Source organism: Vulpes vulpes, chromosome 12, assembly GCF_048418805.1.
Source record: "Vulpes vulpes isolate BD-2025 chromosome 12, VulVul3, whole genome shotgun sequence".
Lineage (NCBI taxonomy): Eukaryota > Metazoa > Chordata > Mammalia > Carnivora > Canidae > Vulpes > Vulpes vulpes.
The window spans coordinates 122,112,678-122,138,514 of NC_132791.1; the positions used below are offsets into that span (position 1 = coordinate 122,112,678).

The 25,837-nt window shown below is 38.6% G+C and overlaps 1 protein-coding gene across 2 annotated transcripts in view; it reads right to left on the reverse strand.

Moving 5' to 3' along the window:
• BCO2 (beta-carotene oxygenase 2) overlaps nt 1–25,837 on the reverse strand; it is a 46,068-nt gene that overhangs the window by 16,984 nt on the left and 3,247 nt on the right. For both annotated transcript variants that reach the window (XM_072729806.1, XM_072729807.1), the window contains exons 2-6: nt 24,315–24,519; nt 6,957–7,168; nt 6,645–6,760; nt 5,772–5,874; nt 740–868 (exon numbers count right to left, since the gene is read on the reverse strand). In XM_072729806.1, the coding sequence (XP_072585907.1) occupies nt 740–868; nt 5,772–5,874; nt 6,645–6,760; nt 6,957–7,168; nt 24,315–24,519 (765 nt within the window). The remainder of the gene's footprint in view (nt 1–739; nt 869–5,771; nt 5,875–6,644; nt 6,761–6,956; nt 7,169–24,314; nt 24,520–25,837) is intronic.

Consider the following 25,837-nt stretch of genomic DNA (forward strand, 5'->3'; position numbering starts at 1 on the left):
CACCAGGCACCCCTAAATTGTTTGTTTTAGGAACAAAGTAAAGAAGCATAATATTAAAATGTCATTTGTGATCGAGATGTTTATTCTGTATTCCATTTGCTATTTACATTGAAGGTAAGGATTCAGGAGCAGATTGGCTATAAAGGTTTAGAACACAGAAAATAAATATTCTGAGAAAGATCTGAAGCAATCAAACAAAATATGATTTTCCCCCCAAAATATAGTCAAGATCTTTTCATGTCTGATCATTACCTATGGCTTTAAAGTTACCTAAAATTTTGAGTTCTGTCAATTTTTTATGGTCAAATGATTTTTTTATTAAGCCTTTACTTTTTTAGAGCAGTTTCAGGTTTGTAACAAAATTAAAGGGAAGGTACAGAGACTTGCCATATACCCCTTGCCCCCTTACATGCATAGCCTCCTTATTATCAACACCCACACTAGAGTGATCAGCATGTTTACTACACCTGATGAATTTACATAGATACATCAAAAGCATCCAAAGTCCGTAACTTATATTATGGTTCACTTTGATGTTGTCAATTTTTTAAATATGTCTTTTTCAGCAGTCATTTGGCCAGGGTAAGAAATATGTGACTAAACAGAATAAATTTAACTAGCATTACAATGCAACTTTGATCTCATTATCAGCATACTTGAGAAGGTGTATTGACACAGCATTTGCCCAAACTAGTTCCTCTGCTGCAGGGACGTTAATTGACCTTATCTCTGGGCTTACCAAAGCTATGATAGTAAGAAGGTTTCATCCTCTCTGCAGAGGCAATAGAACATATCACCTGGGCTCCGTGAACTGTATCCCCAAGATCCACCTTCTCTGGAGGAATCTGAATAACATTATAGCAAGAACCTGGAAAACAAAATCCTGTCTTATATTATACACATTCTAGAATAAAAGACAATCCTTTTAACTCGTGAACTACACAAAAGCAGTGAAAAGACTTATGCAATATATGCATGACATCCATATTTCATAAAGGGCTATTTCAAATGAAGACTTGGATTTAAAAAAATATAAACTTTACAAAAATCATTAGCTAAGGTTTCCAAACAATACAAAGTAATCGATCAACAGTTTATTGTGGTTTTTTTTCATGATTTGTAGCTAAGTTTATTGCATTTTAATGATCTCGAAAAGTTATCCACCCTTTCACTCCCTGAAGATGATCTCACTCTCTACTTTATAGGAAAAGATTAGGTACCAGTCAGTATTATCCTCAAATTCTTACTTTTTTTAATATCCTCAAATTCTATTTGTCCCTCTTCCTACTCCCTACAACTATAGTCTCCACATGCCCCAACATCCACTCTTGTCCAATCCTCTGAATCCCAGGGGGCGCTCTGAGTCCCATAGTCCCATCTCATCCTTTCTCATCAATGCATTCATGCAGTCACCTTCATTCATGCAATCATTCATCTTACCACTTCTTCAGAAATCAGCTCAGGTAACCACTCCTCAAGTAGCAACCCTGACTCTTCCCTACCCCAAATGTAATTGGTGCCCCTCCTCTAATGCCCTGATTATATCCTATACAGTTATAGCACTTACGACACTATGATTGTGACTTATTTATCTGCTTGCCAGTAGACTGGTAAGCTCTTTAAGGGCAGGAATTGTGTCTGATTCATCTTTGCATCCTCAGTACCAAGCAAGGACTTAGTATTCAGTAGGCACAGTACAAATAGCTATTGACCAATTAATTAACATATTTGTTAAATTATATGTTATGTTAAATCATACATTATAATAAATATTGAGGTCATATCAAATTATATTTCTGGTATTAGAATTGTCAATGTTGGTCCTGAAAAACTGGGGTAACTTACAAAATTTTGTAATTACTGAGCTTCTTTTGGAACAAGATAACCATACAGTTCTCTATTCATTTATTCAGCAATTACTTATTGAGTGCCAACTATATTCCAGGTATTCTTCTGAGTATCCTAAGTTTATCTTCCAGATACTTGTATACAGTGGTGTGCAATATACAAAAGGCTCTTTCTTCTTTGATAAAGCTCAAGTTCTAATAAGTACCCATAAGTAAAAACATAAAGCATGAGATGATGGTAAGACCTATAAAGAAAAAATAAAACAGGGAACGGGGATCAAGAGTAAGTGTATATGGATGGAGGCCACTGTTTGCAATTTCAGATATGGTGATCTGAGAAGGCTTCTCTAAAAAGGTGACATTTGAGCAAAGATCTAAAGATGGTGAGGAAAAGAGCCTTGAGGATACTCAAGAGAAACAATTCCAGGCAGAAAGAAGAGCAAATGCAAAGATTCTTAACCAAGAGTTAAGTCTGGAGTGTTCAAATAAAACCAAGAAGGCCAGTGTGGCCCTATCACAGTGAACAAGGGGAAGAGTCTAGAGAGATGAGGTGGGTGGGTTCAAAGGATAAGTGGCTGATATGTTGAGAATGAAATGAAGTGGGACTGAAACATGGAGACCATTAAAAAGCCATTATAATAATTCACATGAGAGAGGATTGTTGGCTCAAACCAGAGTGCTGGCAGTAGAAGTAATATGAGGTAGCTGGATTTTTTATTTATTTTGAAGGCATTGCTGCAATTTGCTTTTTAACCAATTGGATATGGATGTGACAGAGGTGGGAAGGATGATTCCAAAATTGTCGCCTTGTGCAGTTGGAAGGATGAAATTAGCATCAACTGAGATGGGGGTTATTTTAAGCAGAAAAAAATCAGGGGAAATCTTCAGGAGTTTGGTTTTTAGATAAGTTAATTTTGTAATGCCTATTAGACATCCTAGTAAAAACACTGAGTAAGCAATTGGATATAAAATACTGGAGAGGTCTGAGTTAGGGATATAGATGTGTTCTGAGCACCCGTTATATATAAAGATGAGTTATAAAGCAATAAAAGACAAGCTCTATAGTTCAAGAGTATCATATTACCATCTAAATGATTACATATATTTAATTAACACTAAAAGTTAGCTGGCTTGATTAATATTTAGAGGATTTTTGTTCATTTTTAAAGGTCTCTTAAAGATACCTGGAAAGGCTAAAACAACTAAAAGCTTTTTAATTCTTAAAGATAAAAATTATTGGCAAGCACTTTATTATGAGAATCACTAAATTCCCCCAAACACATCTTAGGTAGTCGAGCTCCCTGCAGCTACATGTACATTTGAGTTTCAGTTCAAAAACTCCCCACCAGACTAAATCATCAAGTAAAAAGAAGGAAGAGGAAGAAAGAAAATTCAGTTTTAGTTGAGATTAGCAGAAGATAAAGAGAAGAACTGCCCATCTCAGCAGTTGGATTAAGTGACAATATTCAGTTCATTAAACTTAACCATTAGTTAATGAACTATTTTTTTGTTTTCCTGGAAGATTTTTATTTATTTATTTGAAAAAAGAGAGAGAGCACGAGCGAGGGAAGGGGCAGAGAGAGAGGTAAAAACAGACTCTTCACTGAGTAGGAAGCCAGATTTGGGGCTTGATCTCATGACCCCAGGATCACAACCTGAGCCAAAGGCAGACACTTAACCAACTGAGCCACCCAGGCTCCCCATTAATGAACTGTTCTAACCACAAGTTGTAAAGGCCTGAGCAAGCCAGACATGCCCAGGAAACATCCAGCAAAGGAATGCCCAGAATGACCTGCCCATACTACAAGTCTTAACTGTGGGAGACTCTTCAGGACTTTGTATAATAGCAAATTGAGGCAAAGGAACAAGATAGCCTTTGATGACTTGCGGCAGGGGGGCAGGGTTTCTCAAAGATCCAGGAGTCACTTGTACCAAAATCACCTGGGGACTGTTCAAATGTCCCAAGATAAGGGCCTTGTAAGGGGGTGGTTAAAATGCAGATTCTTGGCCCCTTTTCAGGTCTATTGAACCAAAATCTCTGAAGACAATGCCCAGTAATCTACATTGCTAAAAAGCATTCCAGAACATTCTTAGGCACATTAAAGGCTGAGAACCACTAATCCAATGACTATTTATTTTAGAATATATAATTCAGACTGGTTAAACAGTATTTATCATATTATGAACTAATTACAAAGTTATCTACTTGATTAATAGTTATTTTTTTTAGAGATTTTATTTACTTATTTATGAGAGACACAGAGAGAACAGATAAATAGGCAGAGGGAGAAGGTGGCTCCCTGCAGGGAGCCCAATGCAGAACTCCATCCCAGAACCCCAGGATCATGACCTGAGTCAAAGGCACTCAACCACTGAGCAACCCAGGTGCCCCTAGAATTAATTTATTAGTAAATGTATTTTTTGTCAACCATATTTTAATCAACATGAAAATAGCTTTTAAAAAAAGAGGTACATCTACTTAGGAGAATTCTATGCAGCCTGGTTCTGCAAAACGAGTAATTAATTACACTAATATGTTACTAAGGGAAGAAAAAACAGACCAAAAAAAATATATAGACATCATTTTTTAAAATGAATCTTTTTTTTAATGATGAAAAAAGATGGATAGCCAAAAACAAAACAAAACCACTGAGTCAGTTTACCTATTTGCTGAAACATTTTACCTAAAAGAATGTTTGCTGTGTCCTGTAACAGCTTTGAAGGATTCATCCCTATCCTAGATCAAGTAGTAAAGAAGAGGAGAGAGACATAGGTGATAAAGTGTCGGAATACCCTATCTTTACCTGAGCCATATAAAAACCCTGCAGTATTCATTTTAATATACACCCACATTTGTAAATATAGAGGTAAAGACCAACAACCTGCAAAACCAATTACTCACTACCAACATATACATTAACCTACACAACAGTTAAACTCTACAAAGCTTTCACAGGTTACAGATGATAGATTGACAGCAAAGAGACACAGCAATATCTTAACACCTACCCATTTCTTTTCAGAGGGATACATACTCAAGCTACAAGAACATGAATTTGCATGGTCTGAGAGTCTTCTGTTCTCAGTAATGAAAAATTACTAAGATTGTCCAACAAAGTGACTTTGGGTATGATTCAGGCTCAAGACTGGTTTTATACACTTAGAAGCTTGCTTAAGCAAGTATCCTAAACCTTCTTAGGTTCACTCCTTTCATCTGTAAAACGGGGGCAGTTTATTAGTACCTTTCCCAGAGAGTTGTTAGAAGGATTAAATGAGAAAATATATGTGAAAATGCTTAACATCAGCATGTACTAGGCACTTGTGCTCAATAAAAGTTAGCTATCACTATTAGCTATTAGAACTTTCTAGAGCAGATTGGTAGGCAGTTGAAAAAATATGTGGATGACCAGGAAAAAGATGTGATATAAACAGCTGTAAATACAACCACACTATAACCTTAACTTACCTCAGTATGTTGTTATTCCATTGATAAATTCCTTCCCATGTGATAAACAATATACCTTCCCTGCCCCCCATATCTCTTTGTGGTAGCATTCTACATTTTTGTACTTGCAATATGATACTTTTAAGAAATTCAAGTTTGTGAAATACATATTAAAAATCCCTACAATGCCTGTGAGCCAAAAAAAAAAAGGATGATAGAATATAAAAATGTAAGTCATGCTGAAAAGGTCAAATAGCAAATCAGTTGCTAAGCGTATGTGCAGAAGGACCACAGAACACAGTAAATTGTATACTCCTCCCTCTTCTTTTTGGCTTATAATCTTTTTTCAAATTATAACTTGCATGGAATCAAGATATGGAAATAGACATCCTATGGGCTTACAACCTTAATCATAATGGAATCCTGGAAAGATAGTTAACTCCTAATTATTTTTAAAAAGACCTCCATCTCAACTTTACCATGTGGCCCATAGGAGTTCCCCATGTTGTATGCTGTTCCATCTGGGTCATAATGAGGATGTGCAGTTGCTCCATTCACAGCAATAAATTTGCTCCAGTCTACCTGCAAATTTAAGACCATCAGGGATTTTTAATGTTACATAGGCAGATCCCTACTTGCAGCATAGACAGTAGGAACGTGTTAAATATTTTTAAAATAGAATAGAAAAACTATAGTATAAGCCCCAGTATCTCACCCCCAAGAAATCAAATTTATTTTTCCTACTAAGGAAACTGAGAATAAATAATAAACAAAAACTGCAACACCATTAACAACAAATGGACAAAAACAATTATCCAGTAAGGACTTTCCCCCCAAGATCACAGGCAAGTGCAAAAAATAAGAATTAAAATTAAAATTCTGGTCCAAAATCCTATTTATTTTTAATTAATGTGTTAAGTGAAAGCAGTATGGGTCTAGACAATCTCTAGTCCAATTCTACCTGTAGCTAGGAAGAACATGAAACAGCCAATATAAATCTATACTATTCTATTTCTTCTTTGCCATAGCCTTTGGATATTAGGACTAAGAAGTCTAGAATTGTCTTTCTTTTTTTTTTAAGATCTTATTTATTTTAGAGAGGGAAGAGTAGAGGGAGAGAGAGAATCCTGAAGCAGACTCCCTGCAGAACACTGAGAAAGACTTGGGGCTATATCCCAGGAGACTGAGATGAGATCATGACCTGAGTTGAAATCAAGAGTCTGCTACTCAACTGCCTGAGTCACCCAGGTGCCCCCTCAATTTCTTCTTCAGATATCTACTACAGTAAAAAGTATTTTGAAAGGAAAAAAAATTGTAGGGTCTATTTTATTCATTTTTTACCTATATTTTACCTTTTCTGTTTTTTCCAGAGTTTTAATGTCCACTTTATTCATAAAGTTGGTCTCAGTACTAACATAGTAGTCACCTTTGTACTGCACGTAGTTGACGTTGGTATTGTCAGTTATTGCTGAAACCAAACCCCAGAGTTAATTAAATATCACAACTTACTGTAGCACACAATCAGAGCCACAGCACAGTTTAAACATCCTCTCATACCTAGATATATGTATTTCAAAGTATATATTTATATAGATTGATACATATCATAATGAAATAATCATCACTATCACCCACAAATTCTGAGTACAGTAAAGGCTGCTTACCAGGCAGCTCAAATTTTGACATGAAACGTTCAAAAACATTCTTGCATGGATCAGGGAGAGCCAGTGTTCCAAATTCTGAGATCACAATTCGATCATGGGCACTATTGGCCTTATAGGTATCACTCTGTAGGAACTTGCTTCTATAGGTCACTGTGCCCTTCTCCATCCTGAACTGGTGAAGCAAAGCCATTCCATCAAACCAGTGACTGTACCTTCAAACAGGAGCAAAAAGAGAAAAACAGTTATCAGTAGGAAAAACATGGTGTCAAAATGAGAGCCTTCAAATATAGAGATAAGGAATCAGAATGGGTTCCTAGCACAACTTGATTAATTAGAAAACTTGAAATTAAGGGATGATACCTTTTGAGTATATCCTGGAATATAACGGGAAAGAGCAACCTACATTCTCCTGACCCCTACCCCATCAAAAAACTCACACTTAGAAAGCTAAAAAGAATCTCCAAATTGCTGACTCCAAAGATAATTCTGATTTTTTAGCCTATGGCCAAGAGAATAACATGCAAGGATACAGAATACTTTACATTTTCTCAATTAAAATGGGTTCCTAAATTTTTAGAAAGTTATCTTCATATCTTATATCTTCCATTGACTTTAAAATTTTTCAAATTGTCAGAATTTTGCTAAACTAAATAAATAAGATGACTGTCCTTATTGGCTAATCATTTTTATATATATAATTACAGTAGAAATGATCTATTTAAATGACAGAACAGGGGATCCCTGGGTGGCTCAGCAGTTTAGTGCTGCCTTTGGCCCAGGGCGTGGTTCTGGAGTCCCGGGATCAAGTCCCACATCAGGCTCCCTGCATGGAGCCTGCTTCTCCCTCTGCCTGTATCTCTGCCTCTCTCTCTCTCTCTCTCTCTCTGTGTCTGTCATGAATAAATAATAAAAAAATAAAATCTTAAATAAATAAATAAATGACATAACATCAAAAAACCATAAGGAAAAGTTGTGGCTTTGCTTTCTAAATGGTTTCACACCTTACAGTCTTTTCATTAACGTGCTTGATTGAATGCTTAATGTCCTCAGCTTGGATAAGCCAGGCTAATACCACTGCCTCAAGGCAATGGTCCAGAAAGCAGGGGATCAAAGAGATATTCGTACACCCTTGTTTATAGCAGTATTATTTACAATAATCAAAAAATAAGCAACCCAGTATGCAATGAACAGGAAGGAAATTCTGTCACATGCTACAACATAGAATTTGAGGGACACTGTTATAAATGAGATAATCTAGTCACACACACACACACACAAAAGGTATAGTTCAATTTTACATGATGAAAAAATTCTGAAAATCTATTTCACAATGTGAATAAACTTCACTAACCTTTACCCTTTAAAATAGCTAAGATGGTAAATTTTATGTTATCTTTTTAAGATTTTATTTATTTATTTATTTGAGAGAGAGAGAGACAGCACGAGCAAGGTGAAGGGCAGAGGGAGAGGGAGAAGCAGACTGCAGAGTACAGAGCTGAAAGTGGGGTTAGGTCCCAGGACACTGAGATCCTGACCTGAGCCGAAACCAAGAGTCAGATACTTAAATGACTGAGCCACTTAGACACCTCATAGTATATTTTAATGTCTAGAAGGGCGTGTCTCTTCACTGAAAAATCTTTTTTAGTGTTTTCTTGACTATTCTTGCATATTTATTTTTCCATATAAACTTTATATTGATTTAACTTCCTTTATTTATTTATTTATATGTTTTGTTTAACTTCCTTTAAAAACGTGTTAGAATTTTTATTAAGATTGTATTAAATTTAAAAAAATTTTACCAAAAAAATAAAAATAAAAATTTTTTAAAGATTTTATTTATTCATGATAGACACAGAGAGAGAGGCAGAGGCACAGGCAGAGGGAGAAGCAGGCTCCATGCAAGGAGCCCGACATGGGACTCAATCCTGGGACTCCAGGATCAGGCCCTGGGCCGAAGGCAGGCATTAAACCACTGAGCTACCTGGGCTGCTTAAGGAGTACTAACATCTTTATGTTGTTGAATTATCCTATTCAAGAACACAGGATGTTTTTTCATTTAATTGGGTCTTTCAGGAGTATTCTAAAGTTCACACATTTCTTGTTAAGTTCCTAAATATTTAATCTTTTTTGCTACTGTAAAGGTTTTTTTCTACTATTATTGTTCCCTAACTGGTTGTTTGTGTATATGAAGGCTATTATTTCAGTAGGTTAATTTTACACCCTGTTACCTTACCTTCTATTGCTTGAATTGGTTTTGTCATTGATTCTGCCTGGTTTTCCAGGTTTACTAAGATATCATCTACAAACAGTTTTACTGTACTAATCCTCGTGCCTCTAGTCAATTTCTTTAGTTTAACTGTATTGGTTACATCTGGTTGAAAGCTGTGGAATAGTGGCCATTCTCCCCTGTTCCTGTCTTAAAGAAATGAGTTGTAGTATTTCCCAATTTAATATTACTGGTTTTAAGACTAAGATTAAAATATCTTATGTGTGTATACATATATACACATATACATACAAACTATATAATGTGTATATACATACATATATCAATATAAATACACACGTGTATATATACATATACACATATACACATCTATTTACATATATATGTATAAATTATGTATACATATATTTATACTTGTGTGTACATATATATAAATATATATAATATCACATTAAGAAAGTATCCATCAGGTCCTGTTTTCTTGAGTATTTCCATGAAGAATGGATGTTGAAGTTTGACAAAAGTTTTGTCAGCATTTATGGAGATAATCCTATGATTATTTATCCTAAAACCTATTAATATGGTATATGATATTGGTGGATTTCCAAATAATGAACTTACTTTGCATTCTTGGAATTAATCTTATCATAGTTTTTTTTTTGTTATTTATATTTTAAAATAGTGTTGGATTCTATTTGTTAATAAAATATTTGTCTTGTATTAACACTATATATATTTTTTCATGGATATTCAGAAATAATATGAATACTAGTTTTCTGTACTATCTGTATCATGTATAGTCAAAATTGCACTTGTTTCATTAAAAAAGGTGGAAAGTTTCCCTTCATTTCCAATTCTCTGAAATAATGTATAGAGAACATATTTGATATTTGAAGGTTTGGTAGCATTTCTCTGTGAAGAAATCTGGGCCTAGTGTTTTTTTTGAGAGGTGGATACTTAATACATATCTCTTCTTTCCTCTGTAGAAATTGTTGTGTTCACATCTGCTATCTCTATCAATTGTGGTAATCTGTGCTTTCCCAGGAAACCATCTGTTTCACAAGGTCCTCAAATGTATTTGCTGAGAGGTGTGCAAAGTTTCCTGTACATTCTTATGTTTCGATGGTTTCCTTTCCTCCTGCCATTTCTTGTTTTGCACATTTGTGCTTCTGTCCTTTTTCTTCTTGATTGTATTAGCTAGTAGTTTCTCTGTTTGGGTAATTTTCTTCCAAAAACATTATAAAGAAAATAATTTCAATAATTATTGCTATTATAATCTAAGTATCTCTAAACCACAATATAAAAAAAATTTTTTTTAAATAAAATAAAATAAAACCACAACACAGAGTCCCAAACACAATACTCTGGGTATAACAGCAGACACTCAAGTTTCTTCATTTAAGAAACTTCATATTTTTTTTCTTTCCTACTTATTTTTTTGTTACCACCTCATAGTATTGACTCACACTGAGCTGTCAACCAAAACGCTTAAGTAATTTTTAACACATTATGCTGTTACATTCTGAATTACTTGTGCTTGTGAAATCTCTCTTCATCTCATCTACCTTTAAAAATATTCAACTTGTTAGATTCCATGTCATAAAATCCTTCTAGATCCTATCATTCCATGCATCCATTTACTCAAACCAGCCAACTTTTCTTGAGCCCCTACTACTCTGCCAGGCTCGTGCCAAGATGAGTACTTACAGGCACATTACTATGTCATAAAGTTGTTCTCTGAGACAACAGAAAGGTGTTAACTAATACTATCTGTGCACAGAAGGAGCAACAGAATGGAAGGATGTGGGGATCGCGGAAGGGTCTAGAGGAGAGAAGACTTTGTCTGATTCCCTAAGGATGTTTGCCAACTAAAGATGGCAGAGGGGTACTCTAGGGAGAGGTGGTGACAAAGAGAAAAGAAAAAAAGAAAGAAAGAAAGAAAGAAAGAAAGAAAGAAAGAAAGAAAGAAAGAAAGAAAGAAAGAAAGAAAGAAAGAAGAAAGAAAAAGAAAAAGAATTGAAAGCATGTGGTAATCCTGGAGAAACATCCAGTTAACAAATCCGTATGTGGGCAGCTGTCAGTGGCTGGTGATGGTGGAGAAATCAGTCAGCACAAGATCTATCCACACTTAGACTTAGAGCTCAAAGACTTCTTTTTTTTTTAAAGATTTTATTCATTTATTCGTGAGTACACAGAGAGAGAGAGAGAGAGGCAGAGACACAGGCAGAGGGGAAGCAGGCTCCATGCAGGGAGCCCGATGTGGAACATGATCCTGGGACTCCAGGATCATGCCCTGGGCCAAAGGCAGGCACCAAACCACTGAGCCACCCAGGGGTCCCCAAGCTCAGACTTTTAACAGCAATGTATGGAGTTCTGAAACAGGAAGAGTGAAACAGGCAGATGTGCATTTTAGAAAGGTCACTTGGGACACACAGTAGAATGCAGGACAGAATGAGGAGCATCCAGATTTGGAGAAACCAATAAGGAGACCAGGCAACAATTCAAGTGAGAGATTATGAGAACCTGAACTGACATAGTATAATTAGAAAAGGACAAATTCCAGAAACAAATGAGATGACTGATAGGATAAAAGCAGTGACAAAAACAGAAAGTACAGTCATACCTGAGAGATGAGATGGAGAACATGTGAAGAGCACAGAGTTCCATTTTGAACAAGAGTCAAGCTATTTGAAGCCATCAGAGTAAAGATGTTCTACAGCCCATTGGCAAAGTTACAGGGGCTAGAGCACAAGAGACGGCGGCTGGGTGGGAGCTGCATGTGTGAGAGTATCTGTGTGTGACATGTACAGGTGAGGTGCAAATAAGACAGTAACTACCATGTACTGAGTGCTTAGCACCCGCTGGGACTGTGCTAAGCATGTTACCACATCCTTTCCTACATATATAAAAATAAATCTATAACATATTTTAACTCATATATAAACATAAAATATTATTTTATCTCACACATGCATTGATCCTGTGAATAGATACTATTACCATTTTAAGGATGTAGAAACCAATGTACAGAATGAAAACACGCCAGGGTCACAGGGCTGGTAAGTGGCAGGAAAGGGATTTGAATTCAGTGCTGACCCCAAATCGTGGGATCTTACAACACCCCAAAAATTAAGGTGAACTATAAAAAGTAATTTGGCAGGAAAGGGAGTGGGGAGAGAAGGCACGGAAGGGAAAGAAGAAAATGAAAATGTACTGACTGCCAATTCTTGTTAGCCACTGACTGAGGTACTTTTTATGCATTGTCTCCTTTAATTCTCATGCCCAATCACTAAAATCTGTATTATTAGCCCCATTTCTCATGGGAAAACTTGCTCAAGACCACAGCACTGATAAATGGCAAAATGGGATCTGAATCCACTCCATCTACTCCAAAGAATGTATTATTTCTACTACATCAAAGAAAGCATATGATGAGAGAAGAGGAATACTCAGGGCACAGGCTGGTATGTATCAATACCAAAGGCACAAGTGAAGTGAGATGAAGAACAAAAAATTTATTTAAGAATGAGAAATCTGATGGGTAGAAAAAAATCAGGAGAGGACACCTGGGTGGCACAGTTGGTTAAGTGTCTGCCTTTGGCTCAGGTCCTGATCTTAGGATCCTGGGATCAAGTACCAGGTCAGGCTTCTTGCTCAGCAGAGTCTGCTTCTCCTTTCCCCTGTGCCCTTCCCCTCCCCACACTCATGCTCTCTCTCAAATAAATAAATCTTTAAAAAAAGAAAGGGGGGGTGGGCAGCCTGGGTGGCTCAGTGGTTTAGTGCCGCCTTCAGCCCAGGGCATGATCCTGGAGACCCAGGATCGAGTCCCACGTCGGGCTCCCTGCATGAAGCCTGCTTCTCCCTCTGCCTGTGTCTCTGCCTCTCTCTCTGTCTCTCGTGAATAAATAAATAAAATCTTTAAAAAATAATAAAAGAAAAGAAAAAGAAAAAAGAATCAGGAGAAATTGGTATGGAGGAGTTTAGGGATGAGAGAATTTTAAGACAGGCAGTCGATAATGTTAAACACTATTGAAAAGTCAGGCTAAGGACTGGAAAGCTCATTTCATTTAATAATTACACAGGCTTGGTGACCTTTTTGAGAACAGATACTGTAGAGTGGGGCGTTAGAAGTCAGAGGGCCGTGAACCAAGAAGACATGAGGAAGCAGGTAAACAGAGGCAGTGAGGGAGGAGAATGGATATTAGCTGAAGGGGAAGGTACAACAGCCAACGAAGGTGTTTTGGCGTGAGAGAGCATCTGGAGGCTGAGATGAGGAGTTGGTGAAGGAGAAACAGACACAAAGGAGGGTGTGAATGATGTGGCAAGGTTTCAGAGGAGAAGACAAGGGTCATTTGCTCCTCTGATCATGAGAAGGCAGGAAGAGGCACTTTTGTGGAGAAGTTTGGGAAGAGGGTAGTGGACAAAGCTCAAGTCTGATGGCCCTCTTCACTATGAAGTTGGCTTTACTGTGCCTGTGACATTGAGAGGGACAGACGGAGTAAAGGAGGCTTCAGGAAGGGATGCTGTGAGAAGCTGGGAAGAACAGTGAATGCTAACCATGCCCGGCAATACCAGATTCAGCTGGGGCTGCCAAACATGCTGCTGTTCTTGAACCTGCCAGCGGGTTATGTGGTCTCCCCTGGAACTGCTGGGCAGGCCTGCACTGAGGGAAGAGGGGATGGGTGCATTCAGGACTGGTAGTGGTCAGAGGGGATGTGGGGATCCCCAAGTAGAGGAAGCATGGACAGTGGTGAGAGTGGGTTTGAAGTAACAGACGGTGGGATCTGTACGAGGGACAAGTCAGAGGAGCACTGATAAATTGAGAGGACAGAGAAGACAGAGGACGGCAGACCCTGAGGAGATTGAAATTACGTGGGGGACAAGCAGACTCTGCTAAGCACAGAGCCTGACACAGGGGTCAATCTCATGACCCTGAAATCATTGACCTGAGCCAGAATCAAGAGTTGGATGCCTAACCCACTGAGCCACCCAGGTGTCTCAACACTGAAAACCAGTTTGATGGGAATGAAGGAGTAGGGACACTGGAGTGCTGAACGGAGAGCAGAGTCTCAGAGTTCAAGATATCAAGGGCAGGACGATTCTGTGGCATAAGTTCCATGATGTAGATGTAGCTTTGTCATTGTGGCACAGAGGGGAGAGTCACTGCAGTGGGGATGGGAGGTCCTGAAGTCAGTCCAGGACAGTGGTAGGTATGAAAATGCTAAGCATAGTTCCCATTCCACCCAAATTCATGTCATTTTAAAAACTCATAAGCATGGAATCATTGATATCATTGCTTAAATCACTGATGAAATCAGTGAAATATTTTTGATTGAAAAAGGGCTCTTAATTGAAGAAGACTACTATGTCTGCATGTTGACAGACTCCTGAATGGCATCTCACAAAGGGACCAACACTCATGACTGAGTGGGGCTACTCCTCATCCATAGGTTGGGGTCCCCCAGCTTTAGTTCTCCACCCGCCCAGGAAGTCTGATCAGGGGGGCCAATCACTAAACCAAACCTCTTCTTTGACCTGAAGGCATATGTACCTCATACCCAAGGGGAAGGCTAGATCCTGTCCTTCTGTAAATGCCTACTGCCGGCTCTGAAAAAAAATGGACCAGCCACATTACCACTTCCCCCACAAAGATGTTTATCTTTAAAGAGGCATGTAAAAAAAAAAAAAAAAAAAAAAAAGAGGCATGTAGTACAAGCCTAGGCCATGAGCAGCCCTGCTGCTTAGTTTTAAAATTTATTAGAGCTACTTTTGCAGCAGATGAAAGACCATATGCTTTTGCAAGAGACTGTTACTCTCTCAGGATTGGACTAGTAGTTTTATTTTTCTCTTCTTCCTCCCTCTTCTTTTTGGCTTAAAATCTTTTTTCAAATTATAACTTGCATGGAATCAAAATATGGAAATAGACAAAAGCTCAACTCTGCTGATTAGGGCCAGAGGGATCCACAGGCCAGCTCATTCACCTTCTTTTTCTCTGCCTCCAAACCACCTACCATCCAGCCATAAAATTAATGGTCATTCAGATTTCATAGCAACATGGGTTAAAAGGCTTATGATAGCGTGAAACTTTTTAAATAAGGGCAAAAAAAAATCAACTACTATCCAAGATATAAAGAACCCACACAGCTCAATAGAAAAAAAAATTTTTAATTAATTAATAAACAATTCAATTAAAAAAATGGAGAGATCTGAGTAGATGTTTTCCCAAAGAAGACATTCAGATGTCCCAGAGGCACACAAAAAGATGCTCAAAATCACTAATCATGATGGAAATGAAAATTTAAAAAAAAGAAAATAAAATAAAAACCACAATAAGATAGCACCTCACAGTTAGGATGGGTAATATCAAAGAGATGACAAGTAGCAAGTGTTGGTGAGCTGTTGAGAAAAGAGAACCCTCATGTACTGTTAGTGGGAATGTAAATGGTGCATCCACTGTGGAAAACAGTATGGAGGTTCCTCAAAAATTAAAAACAGAATTACCATATGATCCAGTAATTCTACTTCTGGGTATTTATCTGAAGAAAATAAAACACTAGCCCCAAAAGATATCTGCACCCCTCATTCATTGTAGCATGATTTACAATAGCAAAGACACAGAAACAATCTGTGCATCAGTGGGTAAACCCATAAAGAAGATAAAGTATAGATATATACAATGGAATATTATTCCATCATAAAAAAGAAGGATATCCACCATTTGTGACAGTATGGTAAAGGCATTTTGCTAAATAAAAAAAAAATCAGGTGTTAAAAGACAAATACCACCTGATCTCATTAATACAAAGAATCTTTAAAAACAAAACAAAAAACAAGAAACCCCAAGTTCATAGAACAAGACAGGTGGTTGCAAGAGATGAAGAGGAGGGGTAAGTTAGGTGAAATGGGTGAAGGAAGTCGAAAAGTACAAAAATAAGTAATGGGAATGTAATATACAGAATGGTGACTATAGTCAATAATCTCTATTGCATATTTAAAATTACTAAGAGAAAAAAACCTTAAAAGTCTTCATAACAAGAAAACACTATGTGTGGACAGATGTTAACTAGACTTACTCTGATGATCATTTTGCAACACATACAAATATAAAATCATTAGGTTGTACACCTGAAACTAATGTTATGTTAATTATACTTCAATAAAAAAATTCTACACACAATACGATTATAATTATTTAAAACCAATCTATACAAATGGGGCAAAGCCTAGCAGGAAATACACCAAAGTGCTACCAGGATATGGTCCACATTACCCCCAACCACCATCTCCGCTCTGTTCGATATTTTTTTTAAATAATAAATTTATTTTTTATTGGTGTTCATTGCCAACATACAGAATAACACCCAGTGCTCATCCCGTCAAGGGCCCCCCTCAGTGCCCGTCACCCATTCACCCCCACCCCTGGCCCTTCCTCCACTTCCACCACCCCCAGTTCGTCTCCCAGAGCTAGGAGTCTTCATGTTCTGTCTCCCTTTCTGAGATTTCCTACCCATTTCTTCTCCCTTCCCTTCTATTTCCTTTCACTATTATTTATATTCCCCAAATGAATGAGACCATATATGTTTGTCCTTCTCCGATTGACTTATTTCACTCAGCATAATACCCTCCAGTTCCATCCACGTCAAAGCAAATGGTGGGTATTTGTCGTTTCTAATGGCTGAGTAATATTCATTATACATGAATAACATAAACCACATCTTCTTTATCCATTCATCTTTTGATGGACACCGAGGCTCCTTCCACAGTTTGACTATTGTGGACATTGCTGCTAGAAACATTGGGGTGCAGGTGTCCCAGCGTTTCATTGCATCTGTATCTTTGGGGTAAATCCCCAGCAGTGCAATTGCTGGGTCCTAGGGCAGGTCTATTTTTAACTCTTTGAGGAACCTCCACAGTTTTCCAGAGTGGCTGCACCAGTTCACATTCCCACCAACAGTGTAAGAGGGTTCCATTTTCTCCACATCCTCTCCAACATTTGTGGTTTTCTGCCTTGTTAATTTTCCCCATTCTCACTGGTGTGAGGTGGTATCTCATTGTGGTTTTGAATTGGATTTCCCTGATGGCAAGGGATGCAGAGCATTTTCTCATGTGCATGTTGGCCATGTCTGTGTCTTCCTCAGTGAGATTTCTCTTCATGTCTTTTGCCCATTTCATAATTGGATTGTTTGTTTCTTTGCTGTTGAGTTTAATAAGTTCTTTATAGATCTTGGAAACGAGCCCTTTATCTGATATGTCATTTGCAAATATTTTCTCCCATTCTGTAGGTTGTCTTTTAGTTTTGTTGACTGTATCCTTTGCTGTGCAAAAGCTTCTTATCCTGATGAAGTCCCAATAGTTCATTTTTGCTTTTGTTTCTTTTGCCTTCCTGGATGTATCTTGCAAGAAGTTACTGTGGCCGAGTTCAAAAAGGGTGTTGCAAAAAAAAAAAAAAGGGGGGGGTGTTGCCTGTGTTCTCCTCCAGAATTTTGATGGAATCTTGTCTCACATTTAGATCTCTCATCCATTTTGAGTTTATCTTTGTGTATGGTGAAAGAGAGTGGTCCAGTTTCATTCTTCTGCATGTGGATGTCCAATTTTCCCAGCACCATTTATTGAACAGACTGTCTTTCTTCCAATGGATAGTCTTTCCTCCTTTGTCAAATATTAGTTCACCATAAAGTTGAGAGTCCACTTCTGGATTCTCTATTCTGTTCCATTGATCTATGTGTCTGTTTTTGTGCCAGTACCACACTGTCTTGATGACCACAGCTTTGTAGTACAACCTGAAATCTGGCATTGTGATGCCCCCTGATATGGTTTTCTTTTTAAAATTCCCCTGGCTATTCTGGGTCTTTTCTGATTCCACACAAATCTTAAAATAATTTGTTCTAACTCTCTGAAGAAAGTCCATGCTATTTTGATAGGGATTGCATTAAACATGTAAATTGCCCTGGGTAACATTGACATCTTCACTATATTAATTCTGCCAATCCAGGAGCATGGAATATTTTTCCATCTCTTTGTGTCTTCCTCAATTTCTTTCAGAAGTGTTCTATAGTTTTTAGGGATAGATCCTTTACCTCTTTGGTTAGGTTTATTCCTAGGTATCTTATGCTTTTGGGTGCAATTGTAAATGGGATTGACTCCTTAATTTCTCTTTCTTCAGTCTCATTGTTAGTGTATAGAAATGCCACTGACTTCTGGGCATTGATTTTGTATCCTGCCACACTGCCAAATTGCTGTATGAGTTCTAGCAATCTTGGGGTGGAGGCTTTTGGGTTTTCTATGTAGAGTATCATGTCATCGGCAAAGAGGGAGAGTTTGACTTCTTCTTTGCCAATTTGAATGCCTTTAATGTCTTTTTGTTGTCTGATTACTGAGGCTAGGACTTCTAGTACTATGTTGAATAGCAGTGGTGAGAGTGGACATCCCTGTCTTATTCCCAATCTTAGGGGAAAGGCTCCCAGTGCTTCCCCATTGAGAATGATATTTGCTGTGGGTTTTTTGTGGATGTCTTTGAAGATGTTGAGGAATGTTCCCTCTATCCCTCCACTCTGAAGGGTTTTGATCAGGAATGGATGCTGTATTTTGTCAAATGCTTTCTCTGCATCTAATGAGAGGATCATATGGTTCTTGGTTTTTCTCTTGCTGATATGATGAATGACATTGATTGTTTTACGAGTGTTGAACCAGCCTTGTGTCCCGGGGATAAATCCTACTTGGTCATGGTGAATAATTTTCTTAATGTGTTGTTGGATCCTATTGGCTAGTATCTTGTTGAGAATTTTTGCATCCATGTTCATCAAGGATATTGGTCTATAATTCTCCTTTTTGGTGGGGTCTTTGGTTTTGGAATTAAGGTGATGCTGGCCTCATAGAACGAATTTGGAAGTACTCCATCTCTTTCTATATTTCCAAACAGCTTTAGTAGAATAGGTATGGTTTCTTCTTTGACAGAATTCCCAGGGAAGCCATCTGGCCCTGGACTTTTGTGTCTTGGGAGGTTTTTGATGACTGCTTCAATTTCCTCCCTGGTTATTGGCCTGTTCAGGTTTTCTATTTCTTCCTGTTCCAGTTTTGGTAATTTGTGGCTTTCCAGAAATGTGTCCATTTCTTCTAGATTGCCTAATTTATTGGCATATAGCTGTTCATAATATGTTTTTAAAATCGTTTGTATTTCCTTGGTGTTAGTAGTGATCTCTCCTTTCTCATTCATGGTTTTATTAATTTGAGTCTTCTCTCTCTTCTTTTTAATAAGGCTGGCTAATGGCTTATCTATCTTATTAATTCTTTCAAAGAACCAACTCCTGGTTTCGTTGATCTGTTCCACAGTTCTTCTGGTCTCAATTTCGTTGAGTTCTGCTTGAATCTTTATTAACTCTCTTCTTCTGCTGGGTGTAGGATCTGTCTGCTGTTTTTTCTCTAGCTCCTTTATGTGTAAAGTTAGTTTTGTATTTGAGTTCTTTCCAGTTTTTGGATGGATGCTTGTATTGCAATGTATTTCCCCCTCAGGACTGCTTTTGCTGCATCCCAAAGATTTTGAACGGTTGTATCTTCATTCTCATTAGTTTCCATGAATCTTTTTAATTCTTCCTTAATTTCCTGGTTGACCCTTTCATCTTTTAGCAAGATGGTCCTTAACCTCCACGTGTTTGAAGTCCTTCCAAACTTCTTGTTGTGATTTAATTCTAATTTCAAGGCATTATGGTCTGAGAATATGCAGGGGACGATCCCAATTTTTGGTATTGGTTCAGACCTGATTTGTGACCCAGTATGTGGTCTATTCTGGAGAAAGTTCCATGTGCATTGAGAAGAATGTGTATTCAGTTGAGTTTAGATGTAAAGTTCTGTAAATATCTGTGAAATCCATCTGGTCCAGTGTATCATTTAAAGCTCTCGTTTTTTTTGGAAATGTTGTGTTTAGAAGACCTATTGAGTGTAGAAAGCGCTAGATTGAAGTCACCAAGTATAAGTGTATTATTATCTAAGTATGTCTTAATTTTAGTTATTAATTGATATATTTGGCAGCTCCCACATTCGGGGCATATATATTGATGATTGTTAAGTCCTCCTGTTGGATAGATCCTTTAAGTATGATATAGTGTCCCTCTTCATCTCTCACTACAGTCTTTGGGGTAAATTTTAGTTTATCTGATAGAAGGATGGCTACCCCTGCTTTCTTTTGAGGACCATTTGAATGGTAAATTGTTCTCCAACCTTTTATTTTCAGGCTGTAGGTGTCCTTCTGTCTAAAATGAGTCTCTTGTAGACAGCAAATAGATGAGTCCTGCTTTTTTATCAGTCTGACACCCTGCGCCTTTTGATGGTGTCATTAAGATCATTCACGTTCAGAGTTACTATTGAAAGATAGGAGTTTAGTGTCATCATGATATCTATTCAGTCCCTGTTTTTGTGGATTGTTCCATTGGACTTCTTCTTAAAGGGGAATTTTGAGAGTCCCCCTTAAAATTTCTCGCAGAACTGGTTTGGAGGTCACATATTCTTTCAGTTCCTGCCTGTCTTGGAAGCTCTTTATCTCTCCTTCCTTTCTGAATGAGAGCCTTGCTGGATAAAGTATTCTCGGTTGCATGTTTTCCTCATTTAGGACCCTGAATATATCCTGCCAGACCTTTCTGGCCTGCCAGGTCTCTGTGGAGAGGTCTGCTGTTACCCTAATACTTCTCCCCATAAAAGTCAGGGATTTCTTGTCTCTTGCTGCTTTAAGGATCTTCTCTTTATCTTGGGAATTTGCAAGCTTAACTATTAAATGTCGAGGTGTTGAACAGTTTTTATTGATTTTAGGGGGGATCTCTCTATTTCCTGGACCTGAATGCCTGTTTCCCTTCCCAGATTAGGAAAGTTTTCAGCTAGGACTTGTTCAAATACATATTCTGGACCCCTGTCCCTTTCGGCGCCTTCGGGAACCCCAATTAAACGTAGGTTTTTCTTCCTCAGGCTGTCATTTATTTCCCTTAATCTATCCTCATGGTCTTTTAATTGTTTGTCTCTTTTTTCCTCAGTTTCCCTCTTTGCCATCAACTTGTCTTCTATGTCACTCACTAGTTCTTCCACCTCGTTAACCCTCGTCGTTAGGACTTCTAGTTTGGATTGCATCTCATTCAATTGATTTTTAATTTCTGCCTGATTGGATCTAAATTCTGCAGTCATAAAGTCCCTTGAGTCCTTTATGCTTTCTTCTAGAGCCACCAGAAGCTTTATAATAGTGCTTCTGAATTGGCTTTCTGACATTGAATTGTAATCCAGATTTTGTAACTCTGTGGGAGAGAGGACTGTTTCTGATTCTTTCTTTGGAGGTGAGGTTTTCCTTCTAGTCATTTTGCTCAGTGCAGAGTGGCCAAAAACAAGTTTCATTGGGAAAAGGAGAAAAAGAGAGAAGAGAAAGAAGGAAAGAAAAGAAAAAAAAAGAAACAAGGAAGAGAAAAAGAAAAAAAAAGAGAAGAAAAAGAGGAAAAAAAGAAAGGAAAATAAAGGGGTGGGGGAAGCAAACAGAAATCAAAAACCAAAAAAAAAAAAAACCCCAAAAAAACCAAGGGGGAATATCCTCTGATTCTGTATACTGTAAGTCCCTTGACTTCCCCCTGGAACTTTCCAGTGCTGCTTGGTCAATAATTTGTTTTTCCCCTGTCCGTCTAGCTGGTCTTCTGGGGGGAGGGGCCTGTTGTGATTTTCAGGTGTTAGGACTTGGGGGAGTTGCTCTGCCCCCTGCCTGGTGCAGGGCTCAGTAAGTGATGTTTATCCTGTTTATCTGGTGAGGTCACTGTGAGACTCAGTGGGGGTTGTTTACCCTGTGAGGCCCCAGGAGTAACAACCACAGTGGCAGCGGCCAGCCCTGGAGCCCTGGATTCAGCTCCCACAGTAGCTACAGAGCTCTCAGTCTGCAGGGGCCTGGATGCTCTGGGGGCGGGGCCGCTGATCTGGTCAGCTTGGGGGCAGGAGCGTCCTTGCTGTCCTGTGCCCTCCTGGCCTCTGCCTGTCCCGGGGAGAGGCCAGATCCTAGGCTGTGTCCCCAGTGTCCTGTGCTCCTGGCCGGGCAGCCCGTTCTCCGCGGAGCCACAGCCTGAGCCCCTCCAAGCTGCTCCCGGGTCCAGCCGGCCGCGGGCTGAAGCCCTTTAGGGAGCTCGGCGCACTCTCCCCAGGGCGCAGGTGTCTGTTAGTGTCCCAGGGAGCCTGAGGGCATCCCCACCCCTCCTGGGGTCCTGCTCTAACTCCCTGCCAGCGCCTTTCCTCCGGGAAGATTGGTGAAGCCCCTGCTTCTCCGGGAAGATTGGTGAAGCCCCTGCTTCTCCGGGATGGTGCTTTCCTGTCCTGGGGGCACTCGCCCTGGCCTTAGCCTGGCTCCTCACGGGGCCATTCCCCCTTGGATGCCTTTTGTTTCATTTCTTTTTTCCCCCGTCTTTCTACCTAGATAGAAGCGTGAACTCTTCTCACTGTAACATTCCAGCTGTTCTCTCTTTAAATCTCAGGCCGAATTCATAGATTTTCAGGATGATTTGAAGGTTATCTATGTAATTTGGTAGGGACAAGTCTCATGGGGACCCTACTCTTCTGCCATCTTGCCCCTCCCCCACTCTGTTCTATATTTCAAAAAGTTTTATATAAGTAAAAACTTTTATAACGAAAAAAAGTTTCTAATATTCGAAAATGTTTAAAGGGACACTTAATTGGCTCAGTGGTTGAGCATCTGCCTTTGGCTCAGGTTGTGATCCCCAGGTCCTGGAATCGAGTCCTGCATCAGGCTCCTTGTGGGGAGCCTCCTTCTCCCTCTGCCTGTGTCTCTGCCTCTCTGTATGTCACTCATGAATAAATAAAATCTTTTTTTAAAAAAGTTTAAGGCAAAGAAGATCCCTTCCTTACCATAGGGGTTTCTTTAATCATTTCATGTCCCTACTAAACATACAAAGTAATAAAATACTAAAGAATCACCCTGTGTTTTTCATTTATTTATATGTATTTATTGAGAGCTATTTAAGAACAGGCCAAAAAAAAAAAAAAAAGAACAGGTTACTGTCCTGGATACTGGGGATATAGGGTGAATAAGAAAAAACTTTCTGCCCTCATGGAATTTATATTCTAGTGGAAGAACACAGCCAATAAAACAACAAATAAACAACAACAACAACAAATACTAGGCATTGACAGCACTATGCATAGAATTAAAATAGGTAACACCGTTTTTAAAAAAGATTTTATTCATCTAGTTGGGGGGAGGGGCACATGAGCAAGGGGAGGAGCAGAGGAAAGGGACAAACAGACCCTGAGCCAAGTGCCAAGCCCATCACTGGGCTCCATCACATGACCCTGAGATCATGACTGAACCGAAGCCAAGAAACCAAGAGTCAGGCACTCAAACAACTAAGCCACACAGATGCCCTAATAGGTAATATAATTAATAATAGCATTTTTAGATTAGGAGATCAGGAAAGCCTCAAAGGACATTTGAGCTGATATCTGAATGACAAGAATCAGACTTGGGAAGACAGATAAGGGCCAATGCCAAGACCCTGAGCAAAAATAAATGTGTCCAGTTTGAGGAACTGAAAAAGTCATGGTGTCTGGCGAGCACTGAGTAGGGGAGCTGTCTGAGGTGAAGACATTGCCTCTTCCTTCAGGAACTTGTGGTGAAACAGAGCTTGGTAGTCATACAGGCACTTCTCTTTTGGCATAAGCCTTCAGAGGACTCTGAATTCATAATATTCTGCAAAGCAGAAAAGTCTGAACTTTCTTTTCTTTTTTTAAAGATTTATTTATTTTTATTTATGATAGATACAGAGAGAGAGAGAGAGAAAGAGGCAGAGACACAGGAGGAGGGAGAAGCAGGCTCCATGCCGGGAGCCCGACGTGGGACCCAATCCCGCGACTCCAGGATCATGCCCTGGGCCAAAGGCAGGCGCCAAACTGCTGAGCCACCCAGGGATCCCCCTTTCTTTCTTTCTTTTTTTTTTTTTTTTAAGAATTAAGTGTCTTTTCTTTTCTGTAGACTACGGTTTTCTCACCTGTAATCAAAGGGACTGCATGCAACATTGGCCTCAGAGAGAAAACAGACTTAATGCACATTAATGCAGAACCAGTCACACTAAAAAAAATCTAAATTGTTCTCCAAAATCAAGACTTACTCATCCTTCCCAAACTCGAATTTCCCAGGCCCAATTCGAAGTAGATAGCCACTGAGCCACTCAGGAAACTGTCCTCGGACTTGGGTAGAAACCATCTGTGGCGTCTCCTCCACCGTGGTTAGTAGTGGTGCAATACACGGGAGCCTTTCACGCTTATGGAAGACTGCCTTCTTCTGATGAGTACCTTCCATGTATTTCTTCAAAACTGTGAAGAGGAAATCAAGAGTCAAAAAATTGTACAAGATACCTGTTTCTCCAGAGACAATACTCCTACCTACTAGTAAGGGAAAAGTAAACCCAATACTAAATATCATCTCCAAATCCCTCTACCTCCTCATTTTCAAATGTCACCTCTCTGTTTTGTTTTGTTTTTTAAGATTTTATTTATGTATTCATGAGCAACACAAAGAGAGAGGCAGAGACATAGGCAGAGGGAGAAGCAGGCTCCCTGAGTCTGATGCGGAACTCTATTCCAGGACCTCAGGATCACGCCCTGAGCCAAAGGCAGATGCTCAACCACTGAGCCACCCAGGCATCCCGGTTCTCCATTTTTGAACTAAAACAATCCTTTTTTTGTAGTCTTGCAGTACAAATCTGCCTAAGAATTAACTCAAGATTTTATTACTACTATTATTTCTCACAGTTGAACAATGGTCCTCTTTTCACAAGACTGAGTCTACATATTAACCTCAGATGTTCTAAAAGCAACCTCATTGTTAGAATGAAAAATGACCAGTATTCATTACTATCCTAATTACATCTATGTCAGTACTTTTGATACACCAAAGTGGGATGCCAAGGATTTCATAGCAATTTATGAGAATTTAGTAGGATCTGTAATTCAATTTCTTCCATTTTAGTGGCATACACATGAATGTGCATGGCATTTTCTAAAAGAAGGGTGTCATTAAAAAAAAAAAAAGAAGGATGTCATGAATTAAATTATGCAGTGATACATGGTCTGAAATTATCTGGGCTTCAAAAGTCACGAGAAGGAAAAAAATCATTACAATATAATAAGCTGGAAATTATCCCTATTATTTCATATTTATTTGATGTTCACAAGATAGTGTTGCCTAATACAGAGAGGTGGTGAGATATATAATTAGACTGTGCTTTATTTCACAGATCTTGAACAGTAAAATAGAAATCTAAACCAGAAAAACTAACACAGAGAGATACTATTCCTCCAAAGAAGTGAGATTTGCATGATTTTAGCAAAATATTTTACAATGTTATATCTATTATCCCATTTCTTCCAAATCTTTATAAAATTGTTTAGAGTACATGATTCCTTCTACTTTCCTATAAATAACAATTCAAACTCAACTATTTCCTAATTTCCCAAATAAAATTGACTCATCTATCCCTAAGGAAATGCTAGTATTGTTCAAATTCTATCTCAAGTGCTACCTCCTTTAAGAGGAAGTCTAGTGTAATATTTGATAAAAGTACTGGCCCAGGTTCTTCTGCTGGGCTCCGGATTACTTAGGTTCAAATCCTGGCCTCCCATTTTTCAAATA